The sequence below is a fragment of the Sus scrofa genome, unplaced genomic scaffold (genome assembly GCF_000003025.6).
Source record: "Sus scrofa isolate TJ Tabasco breed Duroc unplaced genomic scaffold, Sscrofa11.1 Contig2306, whole genome shotgun sequence".
Classification (NCBI taxonomy): domain Eukaryota; kingdom Metazoa; phylum Chordata; class Mammalia; order Artiodactyla; family Suidae; genus Sus; species Sus scrofa.
The window spans coordinates 1-22,956 of NW_018085068.1; the positions used below are offsets into that span (position 1 = coordinate 1).

The following is a 22,956-nucleotide window of genomic DNA, read 5'->3' on the forward strand; positions in this document are numbered from 1 at the left end:
TAGTTCATTTGATTGAAGGATCCTAGATATGTTCAGATGTGGAAAACTTATTTTATTCTAAATAATTGTTAAGAAGTGGTTCTTACTCTTTATAGAGCTGTTGGGACATTTTTTCCATTGAGATAATAAACCTCAGTGGAATTCTTGTCACCAGAAACACTAGAAATTCCCTAGAGGTATAAACTGCTAAGTTCTTCATGCCCGTACCAATGAACAATGATAAATTTTGGCATTTTTCCTGTTGTGGAAATTAGCTCAGGACTGAAAGAATCCAGAAAAGCTTACCTACTTCAATAATTCATAGACATTTACTTGGATTTCAGGGAAATTCGAAGAAATTATTTTTGGTTCAAGAAGATACATTTCTCTTTCTATTATACTTTTCTTGGGCATATTATTTCCTGATATAATAATGTTGAAGTAATTTTAATTTTACAATAGAGAAAGAAGGAGCAGTCACCTCCAAATGACTTTTAAGGAATAAAAATTTTTGTTTTCAAATATTTTTCTCCAATAGCCTAGCATAGTATAGATTGACCTACATGACTATGTTAAAGTTCCACAAATGATTTTTTTTTTGTCTTTCTTGCCATTTCTGGGCCGTTCCCCAAGGCAATGGGAGGTGTCCCTCAGGCTAGGGTGGGCTAATTGGAGCTATAGCCATGGCTACGAGAGCCACAGCAACGCGGATCGGTCGCATTCGACCTACACCCAGTCACACAACGCTGGATCCTTAACCCACTGAGCAAGGGCAGGAATCGAACCCGCAACCTCATGTTCCTAGTCTGATTCGTTAACCACTGCGCCACGACGGGAACTCCTCGCAAATGATTTAAATAATAAAAAATTGTATCAAGAAGAAATCAGTTTACAGAGTTTCATTAATTTATTCAATCAATAAATATTTTCAAATGCCCACTACACGTAACTTTCTCCATTGCTTCAAATATTAACATTGAAAAATTACAAAAATTTGCTGTAATGACATTTATTTGTAATAGAGAAATAAGAGATTGGTGCTTATTCTCAGTGTCTCAGTAAACTTGGCTACAGAATGATTGAAATGTTAGTGAAATAATGCACAATGGGTAATTTGATATGTGGCAAAACAGATTTTCATTTATTATTTTTAAAAAATTACGTAACTTTCAGGTGTACAACATTGTAATTCATCATCTGTATACACTAGCAAGTGATCACCATCACAAGTCTAGTTGCCATCACGACCCCTTTTAGCTGTTTCACCCATGCCCCCAAACCCTTCCCCTCTGTAACCCTAATTTGTTTGTACCTGTGAGTTTATTTTTGTTTTGTTTTTTGTTTGTTTTTTAGATTCCACATATAAGTGATATCTTACAGTATTTGGAAACCCCTGTGCTTCCAGTACCTGAATATCTGTTTCTTTCTTCAGGTTCAGGGAGGTTTCAGCCCTAATTTCATCAAATACATTTGACACCTTTCTCTATCTCTTCTTTTTCTGGGATTCCTGTATCGCGAATGGTAGTGTGCTTGACATTGTCCCAGAATTCTCTTAAACTATTCTTATTTAAACAACAACAACAAAAAATGTTTTTGATGTCTGATTGGCTGATTTCTATTATTCTATTTTTTGGATTGCTTATATATTCTTCTGTATCATTTAATCTGTTGTTAATTCCCCCTAGTGAACTGAATTCTTCATTTCAGTTACTGTATTCTTCAGCTCGGACTGTTTCTTTATTATATTTTCTAGTTCTTTGGTGAAAGTCTGTGTTCTTATATTGCACCCCCTACCTAGCTTAGTTAACATTTTTGTTACTATTGCCTTGAACTTTTTATCTGGTAAATTATTTACCCCTGTTTCATTGGAGTTTTTCAGGGATTGTTTCTCATTCTTTCATTTAAAACATATTCTTCTGCCTTCTCATTTTGTTTAACTCTCTCTGTCTCTATGAAATTACGTGAAACTGTTCCCTATCCTAGTCTTGAAGGCTGTGACTTCAACTCACACTTATTAACAAAGCTGGTCACAGACCGTGACTGAGTTCAACAGGAGGGAAAATTTAATCCTACCCTATTCCTAGAAGGTATGAGAAACCAAATATCTGTGGTCAGCCTTCAAGATTACCACTGTCTGCCTTTTAGTCACAAAATATTTCATTTATTCTTCCTCCACAGAAAATACATCTGTCTCCTTCTGAAAAGAGACATATACACATTTTTCATCCATTAATAAGATGCAGTTCAAAGTTCAGGGTCTCTGCTTGGCTAATAAAACTGTGAATTAAATAGACAAGTTATCTGTCCTCCACATGCCCCAAAATTTAATCAGTAGAACTGGAAGAAGATGGCCAATAAAGAACCCCCACTGGGAAAGAGAAAACTTTAGAGATACATAGAAGACAAAGTTATCCAGAAATTCTGAAAACCATGAGCAGTTGTGAAGAGTTCCAACTCTGAGCTGTGAAATATTCCCATGGTCTACTCATTGAAGTAGGTCCCCAGCTACTTTATACCAGTTATTCCTCATACTATTGGTTTTTATTTTTTTGTAGGTCCGTTAACCTCAATGTCTATATCTGAAAAGAGCAATAATGAATATGTTTGCTTTTTCAACTTCCTTCTTACTTAACGAAGATTGGTGTCCAAGGGTTATTTTAAATCTCAAGGCTTAAGAGTCATCTTTATTTGGTAGTATAACTTTCTCTAAAATTTAGCATCTAATCTATTTGATCTAAGTCTGCTTTGAGTTCCAGTGGCCACATCCACAGTATTTGTAAAGACACGACTCTCTTTATGTTTCTATATGTAGATTTCTTGGAACTATAATCCTTTGGTGAAATAGGCTTATTCTCTTTTCACTTTTCCCTTATTCTTTTTTCCTTTAACTATTTATCCAAGTAAAAGCATATATTAGGAGGTATTTTAATCCACTCAAAGTTCAATAGCAGGTACATTTTTAATGTTCTTAAATAAAAATTCTAATCACTAGATATTACATTTTAATTCACCTCTCTTTCTCAAACAATGTCTTCAATTTTATATATTACTATCTGGAACTAAGAATTTTTTTCTTCTTTTCTGATCCATCAAGTGCATGAATTTTTAGAATCTCATTATTTTGTTTCCACTTGAAGACAGCTATTTAATCTGTGTTTTAAAGAATTCAGGTATAAAATGTTGGCAAGAATGTGGAGAAAAGGGAACCCTTATTTACTATTGGTGGGAATATAAATTGCTGCAGCCACTGTGAAAAATAATATGGAGATTTCTCAAAAAAAACTAAAAATAAAACTACTATATGACCTAGCAATTCCACTCTTGGGTATGTATCTGAAAAAAAAATAATCAAAAAACCAAAACTACTAATTTGAAAAGATATATGCACACAATATTCATAGCAGCATTATTTATAATTGCCAAGGTATTTAAGCAACCTAAGTGCCCATCAGTAGATGGATGGTTAAAGAAGATGTGATGTATATGTGCAATAGAATGCTATTCAGAAAAGAATGAAATTTAGCCATTTTCATCAACATGGATGGACTTGGAGGGCATTATACTAAAGGAAGTAAGTCATAGAGAAAAAGACAAACACTGTATGATATCACTTACATGTGGAACCTAAAAAATACAACAAATTGTGACTATAACAAAAAAGAAGCAGACTCACAGATGTAGAGAACAAATGAGTAGTTCCCAGTGAGGAGAGCAAAGGAGGAGAGAGCAATATATGGGTAGGGGAAAAATGGGTTATTATGGGATTTTATGAAATCATGTGTGTGAAACTTTTGAAAATTGTAAAGCACTATAGAATTTAAAGAACCTTAAATAAAAAAGAATCTAGGTATGTTATCAAGATATAATGCACATAAAAAAGAAATTATAACCCTCCATTGACAGAAAAGATGAATAAACTAATATGCCAACAGTGGTAAACTTTAAATATAGTAAATTTAAGGATGAACTCTTTTCCATAAAACTGTTTGCTTTTTCTAAAATATAAGTCTCATATTATTATCTTACATAAATATGTCTCATATTATTATATCTCTTATTATCTTTATAATTACATAAATAATGTGTTTATGTAACTTTTAAAAGAGAAAGGATTATTAATAACTATATGTGACAATCACTAGATTTTCATTTTTACAGGGAAATACAATTTCCTTAGCTTTTGAGAATTTAAGTATATATCCCACCATGGAATTTCATATGACCACCATTCCTAGCCCTAGAGAGTTTCACATCTCTGAAAATTCTTTTAACAGAATAAATGAAAATTTGCATATTAGCTAAAATTATCCATAGTTTTGACAATTGATGTTTTAATTTTCTGCCTCCAAAACTAAGTGCTGTGAATGTTTTGGTGAGAAAAACCAAACTTTGTTCCATGCTCTTTTTTTTTTTTTAACTTTTTTTAATTACTCAAATGAACTTATCACATCTGTAGTTGTATAATGATCATAACAATCCAATTTCACAGGATGTCCACCCCGCAACCCAAGCACATCCCCCCATCCCCCAAATTGTCTCCTCCGGAGACTGTAAGTTTTTCAATGTCTGTGAGTCAGCATCTGTTCTGCAAAGAAGTTCATTGTGTCCTTTTTTCAGATTCCACATGTCAGTGAAAGCATTTGATGTTGGTGTCTCATTGTATGGCTGACTTCACTTAGCATGATAATTTCTAGGTCCATCCATGTTGCTACAAATGCCGGTATTTCGTTCCTTTGAATGGCTGAGTAATATTCCATTGTGTATATGTACCACATCTTCTGGATCCACTCCTCTGTCGATGGACATTTAGGTTGTTTCCATGTCTTGGCTATTGAAAATAGTGCTTCAGTGAACATCGGAGTACATGTGTCTTTGCGAATTGTGGTTTTCTCTGGATAGATGGCCAGGAGTGGGATTGCTGGATCAAATGGTAGTTCTAGTTTTAGTTTTCTGAGGACTCTCCATACCGTTTTCCACAGTGGTTGCACCAATTTACAATCCCACCAACAGTGTACTAGGGTTCCTTTTTCTCCATACCCTCTCCAGCACTTACTGTTTGTAGACTTTTTGATGAATTTACAGTCTAGTAGGAGGTAAAGGCACTTATCAAATGATCACTTAAAAGTAAAAGTGCCACAAATGAGAGGTACATAATGAACAAGTAAATTTGTGGGTATTTCACTGAATCAGAGAGAGACCACAAAAATTTTTTCTAATGAGGCCTGAGCCATTAGTAATTAGGTAAATATGGATGGGAAGAGTATTCCAGGTAGAAGGATCAGTATGTGCAAAGGTTCTATGCTTTAAGGAAATATGGTAAGTGCAAAAGACAGAGAGAGCGACGAGCAAGCTGTATGGGAGTTCCTTTGTGGCACAGCAGGTTTAGGATCCAGCATTTTCAGTGCAGCAGCTTGGGTTGCTGCTGTGGATAGGTTTCATCCCTGGCCCCAGAACTTCCACATGCCATGGATGTGGCCAGAAAAAAAGAAGAGAGCTGTATTGCTAGTAAGTGAGTATTTGTTTTTAACTAGTGAACAATAGAATGCCACTGATAATCTCAGTACAGGTGAAGAGAATGGGATGATTGTATTTGCAGTGAAATGATCACTGGCTATATTTTTAAAAAGTGTATTTCAAAGAGTTGGCAGGAGTGCATAATGATAGGTAGGTTAATAATTTGGTAAACTTATGGGTAAAACGTGATGGTACCAGAAATGTGAAGATAGAAAGGAATGGAGAGATGGGAGGTACAAAAGAGGAATGATTGATATGTTTTGGAAATGGCTTTGATTTAAAAAACTAAGGAGTGAATGGCATAAGATATGGTTCAGGGTTTCTGATTTGCAAATGTAAACAGAAGGTGAATCCATTTGTTAAAATAGTGAAAAGAGCTTTGTGGTGAAGGGTGAGCAGGTGTTTAGCTTTTGATGGTGTTGAGTTTGAAATGTCTATCATATTCAAAAAGAGATGGCAATGGTAGAAACAGTTTGGAAATTTAAAAAAGGCACTTACACTAGAGATATAATTGATATTCATTTGTTTTTTGTGTCTTGAATCTCTTACTGCTTATTACATGTCTCATTTAGTAAACACATGATTATTATATAAGAGCTGTATTCTGCACTTAGGTTTTTAGTTACTTTATACTGGTGCTGGTACTTTCTGTACTCTAACATTTCTGCTTTCATTAGTGGATAAAGTCTAGACTTTTCAGTTATCATCTCCAGGCTCTTTTTATATGTGTCTTGTACTCTCTTTCTTAACCATTTTTAATTACTTGTAATTTATAAAATGCTTTGTAACCCTTTCTCTGTTGCCTAAAATGTTGTCCCATCTATGTCCTTATATTACTAACTGCAACTAATCATTTAAATGTCTGAATTTAAGGGTCATTTCCTCCGGGAATTAGAATATTTTTTTCAGGAGTTCTTGTCATGGCTCAGTGGTTAACAAACCTGACTAATATCCATGAGGACTTGGGTTCAATCCTTAGCCTTGCTCGGTGGGTTAAGGATCGAGTGTTGAGTGAGCTGTGGTGTAGGTTGCAGAAGTGGCTCAGAGCTGGTATTGCTGGAGCTCTGATATAGGCCGATATGACCCCAAACCTGGGAACCTCCATATGTCATGGGTATGGCCCTAAAAGGACAAAAAAATTTTTTTTCAGTATAATAACTGCGATTATTTTCCCTCTGGTCTAGTACTATCTAGTGTTAAAAATATCAATAAATATTTATTTAGAGGTTACCCCAAAGAAGAATGAATTTATTCAGTTAAATATTAGAAAAAAGTATTCCAGTGAACATTTCTATAAAAAACATCATCATTTATGGGCTATCACGTGTGTTTGGTTGGTGCAGAACTTGGAACAAATAAGGATTTGGGACAAATAAATATTGGAAAATGAAAGAAAAGGGGAAAATGCTATCCATGGAGAATGATGGGATGAATTGAAAACAGAGTTGGAAATAAAACTCAATTGATATTTTAAATTTCTAGTATGAGATACACACACTTAGCTAGTTTAAAGCCAGCTAGATTTGACATAAACTGCATACTTGAAACTGTTCTGGAAGGTGTATATGATGGAATTATAAAGGGATGGGAGGATGTAAAGTGACTGAGGACTGGGGTGATTATGGGAAAATTTTGGCTTGGGATCGCTGGTCATTTAATCATAAAGATGGGGAAATTCCTAACTAAGGTGGTAGACAAAATGGTTCTCCAACAAATAGTACATAAGTGGGAAGGTAAACCATCTAAGTGTCTTGGACAGTCTGACATTGATAGGAAGAAATTTTACCAAGGAACAAAGGAACAAAGTACATGGAGGAAACTTCTGGAAAGCAAAGGAGCTTTTAACTTAGAAAAGATATCTTTCCATACAAATTTTAGAATGTTTTGTTCTAAAGAATGTCATTGGTAATATGATAGGGATTGCCTTGAATCTGTAGATTGCCTCAGACAGTATTGTCACTTTGACTACATTGATTCTTCCAATCTAAGAGCCTGGTATATTTTTCCATCAATTTGTTTCTTCTTTGATTTCTTTCATCAGTGTCTTATAGTTTTCAGAGTAAGGGTCTTTTGTCTCTTTAGGAAGGTTTATTTCTAGGTATTTTATTCTTTTTGGTGCAATGGTAAATGGGATTGTTCCCCTAATTTCTCTTTCTGATCTTTCATTGTTAGTATATAGAAATGCAATCTATTTCTGTGTATTGGGCATGTATCCAGACAAAAATTTCATTGAAAAACATACATGCACCCATATATTCATCACAGCACTATTCACAATAGTCAAGACATGGAAACAACCTAAATGGATGAATGGATTAGGAAGATGTGGTACATATAAACAATGGAATATTACTCAACCATAAAAGGACCAAATAATGCCATTTACAGCAACATGGATGGAACTAGACACTCTCATACTAAGTGAAGTAAGTCAGAAAGAGAAAGACAGACACCATATCACGTATATGTGGAGTCTAAAATATGGCACAAGTGATCCACCTACAAAACAGAAAAGATCATGGGCATGTAGGACAGACTCGTGTTTGCTGGGGGGAGGGAGGGAGTGGGATGGACCGAGAATTTGGGGTTAGTAGATGAAAACTCTTGCATTTGGAGTGGACAGGCAATGAGATCCTGCTGTATAGCACAGGGAACTATATATCTAATCACCTGTAAAGGAATATGGTGGAGGATAATGTGAGAAAAAGAGTGTATACATATGTATTACTGGGTCACTTTGGTGTACAACAGAAATTAACAGAACATTGTAAATAAATCATAATAAATCTTTTTTAACAAAAGAAAAGATGTCTTCAGCATTGCTTCCTGAAGCAAGTTTTATAAGTTTTGGCTGAATTCAATACAATCATGAGAGCCTGAAAAAATGAAAAATCAATTAAAAGACTATTATCATTTTCAAGGATAAGGACAGATTCAGAAGATTGTTGTCACAATGGAACACTTATTTCTTATAGAAAATGTTAATAATTCCAGCCTCTTGAAGGCCTCTTTCATATCTTTATTTCTAAGGCTATAGATGAGAGGGTTCAACATGGGTGTGAATATCCCATAGAAAAGGGAAACTATTTTTCCCCAGTCCTTAGAAGTGGAAGAAGGTGGTTGTAGATACATGTATATGCTTGTTCCAAAAAAGAGAGAGACCACAACCATGTGAGACCCACACGTTCCAAAAGCTTTTCGCCGTCCTTCGGCTGACCTGATTCTCAATACTGCTTGAGCTATGAAGCCATAGGAGATGAGGATCAATGTCACTGGAATTAGCAGAATTAACACACTGAAGAAAAAGAGCTCGGAGACAATAGGCTTTGTGTCAGCACATGACAACTTGAGAAGGGCAGGAACCTCACAGAAAAAGTGGTCCACTTCCTGATGACCACAGCGAGGCATGTTAAGGGTCAAGGAGGACTGCAACACTGAGTTGCTGAAGCCAGTGAGCCAGGAGAAGGCTATCATCTTGAGGCAGAACCGGGGGTTCATGATGACTACGTAGCGGAGGGGTCTGCAAATGGCCACATATCTGTCAAAGGACATAACAGCCAGGAGGAGACACTCCGTAGCACCCAGAGCCAGGAAGATGATGAGCTGGGCCACACAGCCACCATAACTGATGGTCTTTTTGTTCTGACAAATGTTTTTCAACATATGAGGGACGGTGCTCGTGGTGTAACAGAGATCTAATATGGAGAGGTTTGTGAGAAAGAAATACATGGGAGTGTGAAGCTTGGGATCCAGAATGCACACCATCATGATGGACACATTGCCAAAGATGGTGGTTGCGTATGATGCTAATAGGAGCACCAAAAGGGGCGTTTGTAGCCAGGGCTTGTCTGAGAAGCCAAGTAGTATGAACTCTTTTGAGGAGCTCTCGTTTGCCCGATTCATGATGACTCATTAACTTTTCATTCCTGAAAGCATAAAATGGGAAATTGTCAGTCGGAAATTATCGAATACTCTTATTGTAACTGGACTGAATTTAGAACAATTATAATGAATGATGCAATGCAAATATAATTTATAGCCGGTAAATAGATCTTGTGAAATACAGTATAATTACCCCATCGTTAGAAAGTAGGTGTTCTGTTTTCAGTAGTTAGGTTTGACTTTATGAAGTAAATCATTACATTTATTTTTTTTTTCAATATTTTGGTCTTTTTAGGGCTACACCCATGGTATATGGAAGTTCCGAGGCTAGGGGTCTAATCAGAGCTGTAGCTGCCAGCCTACGCCACAACCAGAACAATGCCAGATCCCAGCCACATCTGCAACCTACACCACAGATCATGGCAATGCCAAATCCTTAACCCACTGAGCAAAGCCAGCATCCTCATGGATACTAGTCAGTTTCTTTTCCACTGAGCCATGATGGGAACATTTAAATGCCAAGAATGTAAACTTAACATGGACATTTTAAGTGCTCAATACATTTCAATTCTTCTCTCTCCCTTTTCTTACCTTCAAATTATTACCTTAATAATCATTTGATAATAATACTTCTTTTAATCCAATAGTTTTTTTTCTGGTGATAATGACTATTCTTTTTTTTTAAATTGCTATTTCCCCAATACATTTTTTTTTGTCTTTTTGTTGTTGTTGTTGTTGTTATTGTTGTTGTTGTTGCTATTTCTTGGGCCGCTCCCCCGGCATATGGAGGTTCCCAGGCTAGGGGTCGAATCAGAGCTGTAGCCACCGGCCTACAGCAGAGCCACAGCAGCGCGGGATCCGAGCCACGTCTGCAACCTACACCACAGCTCACAGCAACGCCGGATCGTTAACCCACTGAGCAAGGGCAGGGACCGAACCCTCAACCTCATGGTTCCTGGTCGGATTCGTTAACCACTGCACCACGACGGGAACTCCCCCAATACATTTTTTTTTCTCCTGTACAGCATGGTGACCCAGTTACACATACATGTACACATTCTATTTTCTCACATTATCATGCTCCATCATAAGTGATAATCCAGTAATTTTTAATTCAAGCTAAAATGCTGAGTAACATCGATCTTATAAGGATATCTTCTAAATCTGAAGTTGATTAAAGAAATCTGCTTGTTTTAGTAGTATGTTCTTGGGATTTTTTGAGTTGCCTCTTCCTCCTAAATGACATGTCTGAACATCCATTCGCACAAAGAGCTATCATGGGTACTAGATGCTTTATTTCATGGTGATAAAATTATGGCTTGTTTGAGGTTTATAGTGATGGTCACAGGTGACATGTCCCTGCCTCACCAAGGACCTTGCTGAAAATTGTAAAACTACTAGTTGTTGCTTGACTAACATGTGACAGACACTGCTTAGTGTCTGAAATAATTCTAATTCGAATCCAGATCCTCATAAATAGGTATTATCTATATTTTATTGGCTCTGCCACTCAGTGAGAATAAATAGTTTGCATTCTCAGTAATCTTGAGGCCAGGACCGAAAGCCAGGGTTTAAATTTCTTTTCTTATATTTAGCTCAGTTCCACCTAAAAATATAGACAGCACAAGAAGAGGGCACAACAGTGGTTATCAGGGAAAACGAGAACCAAAAATCAAATAAAGTTGATTGTCTTCGGTCTGTGGAAGTTATCAGTTTTTTAGTCATATGACCCAAAGCCACCTAAGTTTCTCTGGCATGTTTAAGTGCAGGTCATTGATTAGACTTACTCCATTTGAATTTATAAGCATGAAAATAGAGAGTGTTCCTAGATTGACTTGAGAAAGAAGATAAAATAAGGATCGTCATATTTTATAACAAAGTGGAATACTTTTTTCCCAAGTAACCTTGGTATATGAGCTATGACTTTACCATGGGATGTCTATATGAGAATGATTAGAGATTGTTCTAAGATTTGTAGCTTTTTTTATTATATGTAGTTTTGATTTTACTTTTTTTAGCTACAGATAAACATTATTACTTGGTAAATACCAAATATACACTTTCAGTTGAAAAATGGAAAAGGATATAAGATTTGACTTATTTGTGTATACATATAAATTTTAAAGTTTTACATGAAAAAAGTTTATGTACACTAATAAAGGATAATTTTAAGATGAAAAAGACAGTTTATGGCAAAAATGATTAACTTATTAAAATATGAATAATTATACTGTGTAGTTATGAGAAAAGACCAAAAATTCAAGAAAAAGAGAACAATTGATATAAATAAGCAGGTTGGGGAAGATAAAATGTATGAAGCAAAAGTGAAAATAGAAAAGATATGCAACTTTCTTATCATTGAAGAAATACAAATCAAAACAATGAAATATTGCCTTGTCTATTCATCTATTCATCAGGTAATGTTAAAAACAATCACCTTTAAAAGTTAGCTCTTCAGAGCCTCTGCAGCTAGACTCTTTGAGCATTTTATATCTGAGCTATATGATCCTGGGCAAGTTGGTGAACATCCTTGTGTTCAAAATTCAAAATTTCCATCTTGATAATAAGAGGTAATTATTGTATAGCTCTAATGGGGCAGTGCGAATACATCTGAACTTAGGATAGTTCTGGAAACCTAGTAAGAATTCATGAATGTGAGCTAGTTATCATGAATAGCATCAATAACATTAATCATTAGCAGTAGTTATTAGTAATAATGTATCATTTTCTAACCTACTATGTATGTGAAATAACAACCAAATTAATATTGGTGATGTCAAAGCTTATTATAATTTTATAATATTATACTATGAAATGATTACATATGCATGTATTTTTTCTTTGTTTCTAGCACGATACTAAGAATATAGTTTTCCAGTAAATGATAGTCAAGTCAGTGGTGGTTAGGAGATATTGACTTGCCTGACGGGCATGAGAGGAGAGATAAGAACACTACTCAGCAGCAGTTTTTTTTCCTCTTTCTATTTTTTTGCACATCTTCTACTCTTTCCCACTGAACAGAATGGCATTAGTGTCAACTCATTCCACCGATTCCTTTACATTATCAGAAAAATGAACCCACTCTTTGAAAAAGACGTTTTCATCCACTGGCATCATTACTCTTTTCCTATTTATATAAACTCTATTAATCAAAAGAATCCTTACATACCCCTAATTCTTTTTTTTTCCGTAAAAAATTCTCACTGACTCTTTTTATGTATGGTGATATTGTGGACAAATATTCATTCAAAGAGTGAAATGGCAACAAGGACTTTTGGAATCACTGAAAATACTTGACATTTATTTCAAGAATCCCAGGAAAAAAATTGAACTCTCTGGTTTTTTAATATGATGCAACCCAGAGGCAGGGATATGAAATGATCTTAAGAGACCCTTCTCACTCATGGTAATAACATAATTCTCTTCAGTAGACATCACTCACCTTTTTTTCCTAGTGTCAAAGAGATGTCTATATAATTCTTTGTGCCATGTTTTAAAGAAAGTTTAGTCCAAAAACAGGGGGAAAAGTGCAATGACTTTTTGAGTTTTCAAGCCTTGTGAAATTCTTTTTCAGCTGCATTTTGCCCACAGATTGAGAATAAAATTAGCATATGACCTCATTGCATCAAAAACATATGAAAAGAGTCCATATGATGAGGTAAAAGTGTATTTTAGATATTGTCTTCAGTCATCAGGGTGTTTTTGATTGACACTGGCTCTTCTCACCAGGTCTAATACAATGAGAAGCTGATTTTATCGCTATCAGCAACATCCATAGTCCTGGAGAGAGAATTGTACCTTTAAATAAAGGGCTTACCTTTCATACAATGTGTGATCTTTTAGCCCTAGGGATATGAGAGTCTCTCAAGTTTAATTGGTCATTGTGTCCAGAGAGGAAATATGTGAACTCTGTTCCCAACTATACTAGTAGCATAATAGTGGCACATGGATGGATCACAAATTATAAAATTAGGTTGAAAATAATAGTCATGAAATATAAACCATAAAAAATGTTTGGAATTGTTTAATCAGGAGAGTACAAGTCTAAATGAAATGTAGATCTCATTCTTTTTTTTTTCTTTTTTCTTTTTTTTTTTTTGGTCTTCATAGGGCCGCACGTGTGGCATATGGAAATTCCCAAGCTAGGGGGTCAAACCTGAGCTGTAGCTGCCGGCCTACACCACAGCCACAGCAATGCCAGATCCATGCCGCGTCTGCGACCTGCACCACAGCTCACCGGAATGCTGGATCCTTAACCCACTGAGCTAGGCCAGAGATCAAACCCGCATCCTCATGGATGCTAGTCGGGTTCCTTAACCCCTGAGCCATGACAGGAACTCCAGATCTCATTCTTTTAAATGGTCTCAGGGTCAAATACTGAGCCCACTGATGGTATATATGAAAAAATAGTATTTGTATTGTTCATTGATTTTTGTGGTGAATGTGTTTGGACTAAACCTGCTAGAGATTTTCAAGTTAAAAACCATATCATGCAAAGTCACAGCATGTAAATTAAAACATCGAAGTCTAAGGTTAGCATGCATTCACTGGGAAAGAACTACAGTTGACTCTTGGGCAACTTAAGTTTGAACTGCGAGGTCCACTTATACACAGATTTTTAAAAAAAATATACAAAAATATATGTGTAGAACTTCATGTACAAGACTTTTATCCTCACGTAGGCATGAATAATATTTAATGTAAAATTAATAATATATTATTTTTATTATTATTTATAACTTTGCTTTTCAAAGAATCATAATTAGAGAAACTGCATTTCAGTCTATTATCACAGATAAATGGTTTTTTAAAAATGTAGCAATATTACATAGAATAATAATAAATGTAAATTTCTTTTGATTCTCTGTACTAATGGGGATTGAAGAATGATATGTTTACTAGATCAACTACATGCCAGAGCCTCTGTTAATCTTTTCTGGTTAAGATTCTACAAATGATACACAGCTACAAATAGGGCAACCATTTATTAAGTTTAAGGTAATGTACTTTTATCTGCCTTAGTACCCCTGGGTTTTGTAGGAGGGAACCGTAATCCATTGATTCTCCATTCTTTATGTTTCGAAGTCTGAACTAATCTATGCATTTTCTCCAGGATACAGTATTGCTTTTGAGCATGGCTGATTAGGGGCGGTTTTGTGGATTTTCCCCCTTGGCTCTTACTCCATTAGGGTATCCATGACGAAGTTCTTCCAGCTGCTAAGTGTATCTATCCCACTTTGCATTTAGGGACCAGATAAATATCATAGGGTAAGTCCACAAACCTATTGGACTAACTAAATTAGACATGGATGTATGTAATCCTACCCTATGCCCAGAAGGAATGAGAAAGCTAAATATTTGTGCTCAGCTTTAAAGACTACCACTGTATGCCTTATAGTCACAAAATATTTCATTTATTTTCTTCCTACACACAAAGCACATCTGCCTCTTTCTCATTACAAGGTCAATTCTCCCAATCTCTTCAGTAGGTCTACACTTGAATTCTCTTAGCTCAGAAATCTGTGAATTAAATAGACAAGCTGTCTCTGTCCTTCACATGCTCAAAATGTATTCAGGAGATCTGAAAGAAGATGACTAATACAAACACTCCCGAACAGAAAAAGGAAAATTTAGTTACAGGTCGCTAGAAATTCAGAAAACCACGGGGCGGTTGTTGTGAAGAGCTCCAACTGTGAGTTGGTAATTTTTCCACATTCCACTCATTAGAAGTAGTTCCACAGTCCATTGTATTCATAACTCTTGGCTTCTACCCTTTTGGAGTTCCATTATTTTCAGTGTTTATGTCTGAAGAGCAATAAAGAATGTGTAAGCCTTTTCAAATTCCTTCCTACTTAATGAAATTTGGGAGTCCAAGGGTTAATTTAAGTCTCAAACAGTCAGAAGCTTCTTTAATTCAGATTTGTGTTGTATTTGGTAGTATAACTCTCTCTAAAATTTAGCTTATCAGTTTTATCTTAATCTACTGCATGTTCCAATGGCCACATCAACAACTGACAAGACATCACTCTCTCCATATGTCTATCTGTGAATTTCTTGAGTCTATCAATCTTTGATGGGATAGGCTTATTCACTTTTCATCTTCCCCTTATTCTCTTTTTCTTCAATCATTTGTTTCAACTAAAAGGATACAATAGATACATGTATATTTAATCCACCCAGAAAGTTTAATAACCGGTACAGTTGCTGCATTCTTAAATCAATTCTAATTATTAGAGATTATATTTTAATTGGCCTCTGTTGCTCAAAGTATGTCTTTATTTATTTTAAAAAAAAGTTTTATTGAGATGTAATAAACATAGCATAAAATTCACTTTTAAAAAGTGTATATTTAAGCTTTTTTGTATATTCAGCATTATACAATTTTCACCACAATTTGAGAACATTTTCATCCGTTCCAAAAGAAATCTGATGCTCATTAGTAGTCATTCCTCTTACTTCCCCCTAACCCTCTCTGCCTTAGGTAACCACTAACCTTTCTTTCTCTCTGTCTTCACCTTATACTATATGTGATCTTTTGTAACTGGGTTTCTTTCACTTAGCATAATGTTTTCAGGGTTCACCCAGGTTGTAGCATATATCAATACTTCATTTATTTTAGTTGCCAGATATTTTACTGTGTGGATATATATATATATGTTTTTTTTTGTTAGCAAATCCATCAATAGCTGGACATTTGAGTTATTTCCACTTCAGAGTATTATTTTGAATAATAAATCTATGAACATTTATGCATAAATTTTTCTCAGTGAGCATATGTTTTCAGTTTTCCTGGGTATACACCTAGGAATAGGATTGTTAGATCTTATGATATTTCTCAAAGATTAAACATAGAGGTACTATGTGATCTAACAATCCTATTCCTAGGTGTATACCCAGGAAAACTGAAAACATATGCCCACTGAGAAAAACTTATGCAACTTATACAACTCAACAGCAAAAAAGCCAACAACCCAATGGAAAAATGGGCAAAAGACCTGAAAAGACATTTCTCCAAGGAAGATATACAGATGGCCAACAAGCAGATGAAAAAATGTTCACCTCCCTGATTATTAGAGAAATGCAAATCAAATCTACCATGAGATGTCAGACTGGCCATCATTAATAAGTCCACAAATACCAAATGCTGGAGGGGGTGTGGAGAAAAGGGAACCCTCCTGCACTGTTTGTGGGAATGTAAGCTGGTACAGCCACTATGGAGAACAGTATGGTGGTATCTCAGAAAACTATACATAGAACTACCACACGACCCAGCAATCTCACTCTTGGGCATATATCCAGACAAAACTTTCCTTAAAAAAACACATACACCCTCATGTTCATTGCAGCTCTATTCACAATAGCCAAGACATGGAAACAACTCAAATGTCCATCCACAGATGATTGGATTAGGAAGATGTGGTATATATACCCAATGGAATACTACTCATCCATAAAAAGAATGAAATAATGCCATTTGCAGCAACATGGATGGAACTAGAGACTCTCATCCTGAGTGAAGCAAGTCAGAAAGAGAAAGACAAATACCATATGCTATCACCTATATCTGGAATCTAATATATGGCACAGATGAACCTTTCCACAGAAAATAAAATCACGGATTTCGAGAATAGACTTGTCATTGCTTAGGGGAGAGGGAGGGAGTGGGATGGACTGGGAGTTTGAGGTTAATAGATGCATTCTATTGCCTTTGGAATGGATTAACAATGAGATCCTGCTGTGTAGCACTGGGAACTATTTCTAGTTACCTATGATGAAGTATGATAATGTGAGAAAAAAGAATGTATACATGTATGTGTAACTCAGTCTACCCAGTTTTTTTCCTACCATGCTGTACAGTAGGAAAAAAAAAATAATGTATTGGGGAAATTGAAAAAAAAAGAGAAAAAAGAGAAGTATCATCAATTGTTTTCCAAAGTACCTTTACAATTCCATATTCCCAAAAACAGGTCGTGAGAGTTCCAGTTCCTTTACAACCTCACTTATGCTTGTTATTGCCTGTCTTTTTTTTTTTTTTGTCTTTTTTGGGGCCACACCCACAACACAGGGAGGTTCCCAGGCCAGCAGTCAAATCAGAGCTGTAGCTGTTGACCTGCGCCACAGACACAGCGATGAGCCATGTCTGTGACCTACACCACAGCTCACAGCAATGCCGGATCCTTAACCCACTGAACCCGTGTCCTCATGGATACTAGTCAGGTTCATTAACTGCTGAGCCATGATGGGAACTCTCCCCACCCCTTTTTAAATTATACACTATCTAATGGGTGTAAAGTGGCATCTCTGAAGTTTTTATTTGCAAATAAAATGATCAAAATGTTGAGCATTTGGTTGTGTGTAGAATATTCTTAATTTTATTTATTACTATCTGGAACTAAGAAAGCTTTTTCCCCTTTCTAACCCATCAAGTGCTTGAATATTTAGAGTCTCACTATTTTATATTCACTTGAAAACAGGTATTGTTTTCCAGATTTACTTTTTTTGGTAATATCTCGTCAAGTATATCCAATAGTAACACAACACATACTGTTTTTCAATTTCTTCATCTAGATTTACAATCTTGGGCTCCTTATCTGCCTTCAAAATTATTGCAGTTGATACTTTTATCAAACAGTTTCTTACTATGTAATATGGATCACTTGGTTCCAAGTTTTAATATCAATGCCCTCACCATCTGCCATGTGACCCTTATGCCAATGTCTCCTATTTAACTTTTTTTCCTTAACATCAGGACCCCACTATTGGTACCAGTGTCTGTTGTCAGTTAGGATAAGTTACATTATAAGTAACTCATAATGAATGTAAGTAATAAGAGCATCAAAAACCTCAGTGACTTTAAATAATTAAGTTTTATTTCTCATTCATGCTAATTTCCTATCAAAATTTGGAGTTCTACTCCATATTGTCTTCAATCCAGGATTCAGACACATTAACTCTCCTTGTAACTTTGCTTCTTTCAGCTGACATTGGGAAAGATTATGGCAGTGTGGACTAGATCTTAAAGACATTGTCAAGATGTGACCCACGTCATATCTGCTTCTGCTTGCACTTAATCGACAAAGCAAGTTTAAAAAGTCAGGCCTACATTCAATAGGACAGGAAAGTGCAAATCTACCATCTGCATAGAAGGAGAGAGAAAATCAAATACCCATGAACAAATCTAGTTTATAATAAGTATGAGAAATGTACTATTTCCAAATACTCAGGGAAATAAAACAAATAAGAACTTGGTAATTTTTCTGCTATCATTGGCAAATGCCTCAAACAATGAAAATTAGCAGAGTTAGCAAAAGCTCATGAAACAAATAGTTTCATTCAGTCTATATAGTGCTGGTTGGAATGTGTAATGCTATAAAATTTCTTCAGGGAAGCTTGGCAATTTGTATTAACTCTTAGGTCTTCTCAGAAATTTATGATTTGACTGAGTTATACCATTTCAAAAATATAAGTTGACATATGGACATAGATTTGTAAGTGCAGAATTCTTTACAGTAGCATTTGTAATGATCAAAACAAGGAAATAGTTAAATGTATTTTAATGTACCTGCATGGTGAAATTCACTTTGCAGCTATTTTAATGATAATTTAAGAATCCTGATATATTCCTTTTTAAAGTGTTTTTAAAATATTTATTTCTTTATTAGCCACACCCATGGCATATGAAAGTTCCCATGCTGGGGATTGAATCTGAGCCGGAGTTGCAACCTACACTGTGGCGGTGGCATCACCAGATCCTTAACCCACTGTGCCTGCCTGGGATCGAACAGGTGCCTCCACAGAGACAAGCCTGATCATTAACCCACTGTACCACAGTGGGAATTCCAGAACCCTGGTATATTCTAAGGATATAATGCATATATAAAAAAAATTAAACCTCCATTGACAGAAAAAAGGAATAAGCTAATATGCCAACAATGGTGAAATGTAAATATAATAAATTTAAGGATGAGTTCTTTTTCATAAAACTGTTTGCTTTTAATAAAATGTAGGTGCATAAAGATAAGATAGCTTGGGCCATAAGGTAGGTTTAGGTAAAAGATGATGGTATCAGAAGTGTGAAGATGGAGAGGAATTGGAGAGATGGGAGGTTAAAAAGAGGAATGATTGATATGTCTTGGTAATGGTTTTGGTGTGAAAAATTAAGGCATGATGGTGTAAGATATGATTTGCAAATGTAAATAGCAGGTGAATCCATTCATTAAAACAGCAAGCTTTAGAAGAGGCCTTCGTGGCAAAGGGAGAGCAGGTGTCAGCTTTCCGATGTGTTAAATCTGAAATGCTTATCACATAGTCAAGAGATGGCAAAGCCATATACAGGTTTGGAAATTTTAAAAAGCACCCAAATTAGAGATATAATTGTTTTATTTAATTTAGGGTCTTGAGTTTCTTATTGTTTTTGTTGAGAAAATCAGCTTTTTAAATGCCATATATTTGAAGTCATTCCCTTTCCCATGTCTCTGAAGTGTTACATTTAGTAAATCATTATTATGACATAGGAACCATATTCTGTACTTACGTTGTAGTTATTTTCTACTGCTGCTTCTACCTTCCCTACTTTGCTTATTGGATAAATGCTAAACTTTTCAGTTATCATCTCCAGACTATTTTTGTATGTGTTTTGCACTCTCTGTCTTAACTACTTACAATTACCTATAATTTCTGAAAAGCTTACTTTTGTAATCCTTTCTCTGCTGCCTAAAATATTTCCTCATCCATGTTCTTATATTAGTAATTGCAAATAAATATTTAAGTGTCTGAGTTTAAGGGTCATTTTCTTTAGGAACTAGAATTTTTTTTTAGTAGAGGAACTGTGATTTTTTTTCTGGTCTAGTGTTATCTAGTGGTCAATAAATATTTATCTAGTGACTATCCAAATAAAAATTAATTCAGATAAATATTAGAAAAATGATTCCTATTAACATTTCTATGAATAATTTATTTTATAATTCAGAGGAGTTCCAGCAACCCTGGGGTAGAACTTTGGACAAGTAAATATTTAAGAAATGAAGGAAAAAAAGGAGAAATGCTAACAATGGGGAGTAAAGAATGAATTAAAATAGTGGTGGAGTTCCCGTCGTGGTGCAGTGGTTAACGAATCCGACTAGGAACCATGAGGTTGAGGGTTCGGTCCCTGCCCTTGCTCAGTGGGTTAACGATCTGGCGTTGCCGTGAGCTGTGGTGTAGGTTGCAGATGTGGCTCGGATCCCGCGTTGCTGTGGCTCTGGCGTAGGCCGGTGGCTACAGCTCCGATTAGACCCCTAGCCTGGGAACCTCCATATGCCGTGGGAGTGGCCCAAGAAATAACAAAAAAAAGACCAAAAAAAAAAAATAGTTGGAAGTAAAACCCAATTGACATTTCAAGTTTCTAGTATAAGATGCACACACTTAGCTGGTTTAAAGCCAGCTATATTTGAGACAGACTACATGCTTAGAACAGTTCTGGAAGGGGCATATGATGGATTTTTTTCAAGGGATGTGAGGATGCAAAGCGATTGCAGACATCCGTGCCGGGAGTATTTTTGGCTTTGGCTCACTGGTTATATAATTATAAAGATGTGGAAACCCCGAACTAGCTGGTAGACAGGATAGTATATAAGTGAGAAGGTAAAACATTCATGACCTGACTAGTCTGACATGGATAGGAGGAAATTTTACCAGAATATGGCTTCAAGGAACAGAGTGCTTTGGGGGAACTCTGGAAAGCAAAAGTGTTTTGAATTTAGAAGAGTAATCGTACAATCTCAGCATTGCTTCCTGAACAGAAAAAGAATTTTTTAACCATTGGTACAATTCAATGATATCATAAGAGCATGAACAACAGGAAAATCAGATCAAACATTATTAACAGTTTCAAGGATAAGGACAGACTCAGAAGGGTCTCATGACAGTGGAGCAATTCTCATTTCTTATAGAAAAAGATTATTGACATCATCCTCTTGAAGGCCTCTTTCATATCTTTATTTCTAAGGCTATAGATGAGAGGGTTCAACATGGGTGTGAATATCCCATAGAAAAGGGAAACCATCTTTCCTCAGTCCTTAGAAGTGGACGAAGGTGGTTGTAGGTACATGTAAATGCCTGTTCCAAAAAAGAGAGAGACCACAACCATGTGAGACCCACACGTTCCAAAAGCTTTTCGCCGTCCTTCGGCTGACCTGATTCTCAATACTGCTTGAGCTATGAAGCCATAGGAGATGAGGATCAATGTCACTGGAATTAGCAGAATTAACACACTGAAGAAAAAGAGCTCGGAGACAATAGGCTTTGTGTCAGCACATGACAACTTGAGAAGGGCAGGAACCTCACAGAAAAAGTGGTCCACTTCCTGATGACCACAGCGAGGCATGTTAAGGGTCAAGGAGGACTGCAACACTGAGTTGCTGAAGCCAGTGAGCCAGGAGAAGGCTGTCATCTTGAAGCAGAACCAGGGGTTCATGATGACTACGTAGCGGAGGGGTCTGCAAATGGCCACATATCTGTCAAAGGACATAACAGCCAGGAGGAGACACTCCGTAGCACCCAGAGCCAGGAAGATGATGAGCTGGGCCACACAGCCACCATAACTGATGGTCTTTTTGTTCTGACAAATGTTTTTCAACATATGAGGGACAGTGCTCGTGGTGTAACAGAGATCTAATATGGAGAGGTTTGTGAGAAAGAAATACATGGGAGTGTGAAGCTTGGGATCCAGAATGCACACCATCATGATGGACACATTGCCAAAGATGGTGGTTGCGTATGATGCTAATAGGAGCACCAAAAGGGGCGTTTGTAGCCAGGGCTTGTCTGAGAAGCCAAGTAGTATGAACTCTTTTGAGGAGCTCTCGTTTGCCCGATTCATGATGACTCATTAACTTTTCATTCCTGAAAGCATAAAACGGGAAAATTGTCAGTTGGTAATCATTGAATACTCTTATTGTAATCAAATAAATGATTCCATAGTAAATATAATTTATAGTAAATTAAGTGGAGCCCTTGTAAAAATACAACATACTTATCATATGGTTAGAAAGTAGGTCTTCTGGTTTTAGTAGTTATGTGTGACTTTAAGAAGTAAATCATTACATTTAAATGCCACGAATGTAGACTTCTATGCATAAAACACGGACATTTGTAAGTGCTCAATACATTTTAATTCCTTACCTTTTTCTTACATCCTAAGCTACCTTAATAAGCACTTTAAGATTAAATACTACTTTTAAATCAATTACTTTTAATTTGGGCTGAAAATGCTGAGCAGTGGTTTTAAAAGTTTCATCTAGGTCTACAATTGATTCTACAAATCTACTGTTTTAGTGACATCTTCATTTTTTTTTTTGGTTGTCTCTTTTTCTTAAATGATATGCATGCATGAACATTCCTGCAAAGAGCTATCATGACTATTAGATGGTTTGATTCAAGGAAATAAAAATATGACTTACTTGTGATTTATAGTGATGATCACAGGTGACATCTCCCTGTATCTCCAAATATCTTGATGAAAATTGTAAAACTGATCATTTAATCATTGCCCGATTAACATGTGACTGACACTACTCAGTGCCTAAAATAATTCGCAACAAA

The 22,956-nt window shown here is 35.9% G+C and overlaps 2 protein-coding genes across 2 annotated transcripts; both read right to left on the reverse strand.

Moving 5' to 3' along the window:
• Positions 1-8,208: 8,208 nt before the first annotated feature.
• Positions 8,209-9,506, reverse strand: LOC110258534 (putative olfactory receptor 2B3). The gene has a single exon (XM_021081778.1). It carries the CDS (start codon positions 9,394-9,396, stop codon positions 8,428-8,430), a length of 969 nt encoding a protein of 322 aa, XP_020937437.1. The 5' UTR covers positions 9,397-9,506; the 3' UTR covers positions 8,209-8,427.
• Positions 9,507-21,268: 11,762 nt separating this feature from the next.
• LOC100519609 (putative olfactory receptor 2B3) lies at positions 21,269-22,578 on the reverse strand. Its single transcript, XM_003128276.2, is given in 1 exon segment — positions 21,269-22,578. A coding segment is annotated over 1 exon segment (942 nt). The 5' UTR covers positions 22,235-22,578; the 3' UTR covers positions 21,269-21,292.
• Between the last annotated feature and the right edge of the window lie 378 nt (positions 22,579-22,956).

Coding starts and splice junctions, on each gene's coding strand:
- LOC110258534 (XM_021081778.1), bottom strand. CDS start 9,396: ATGAATCGGGCAAACGAGAGCTCCTCAAAAGAGTTCATACTACTTGGC.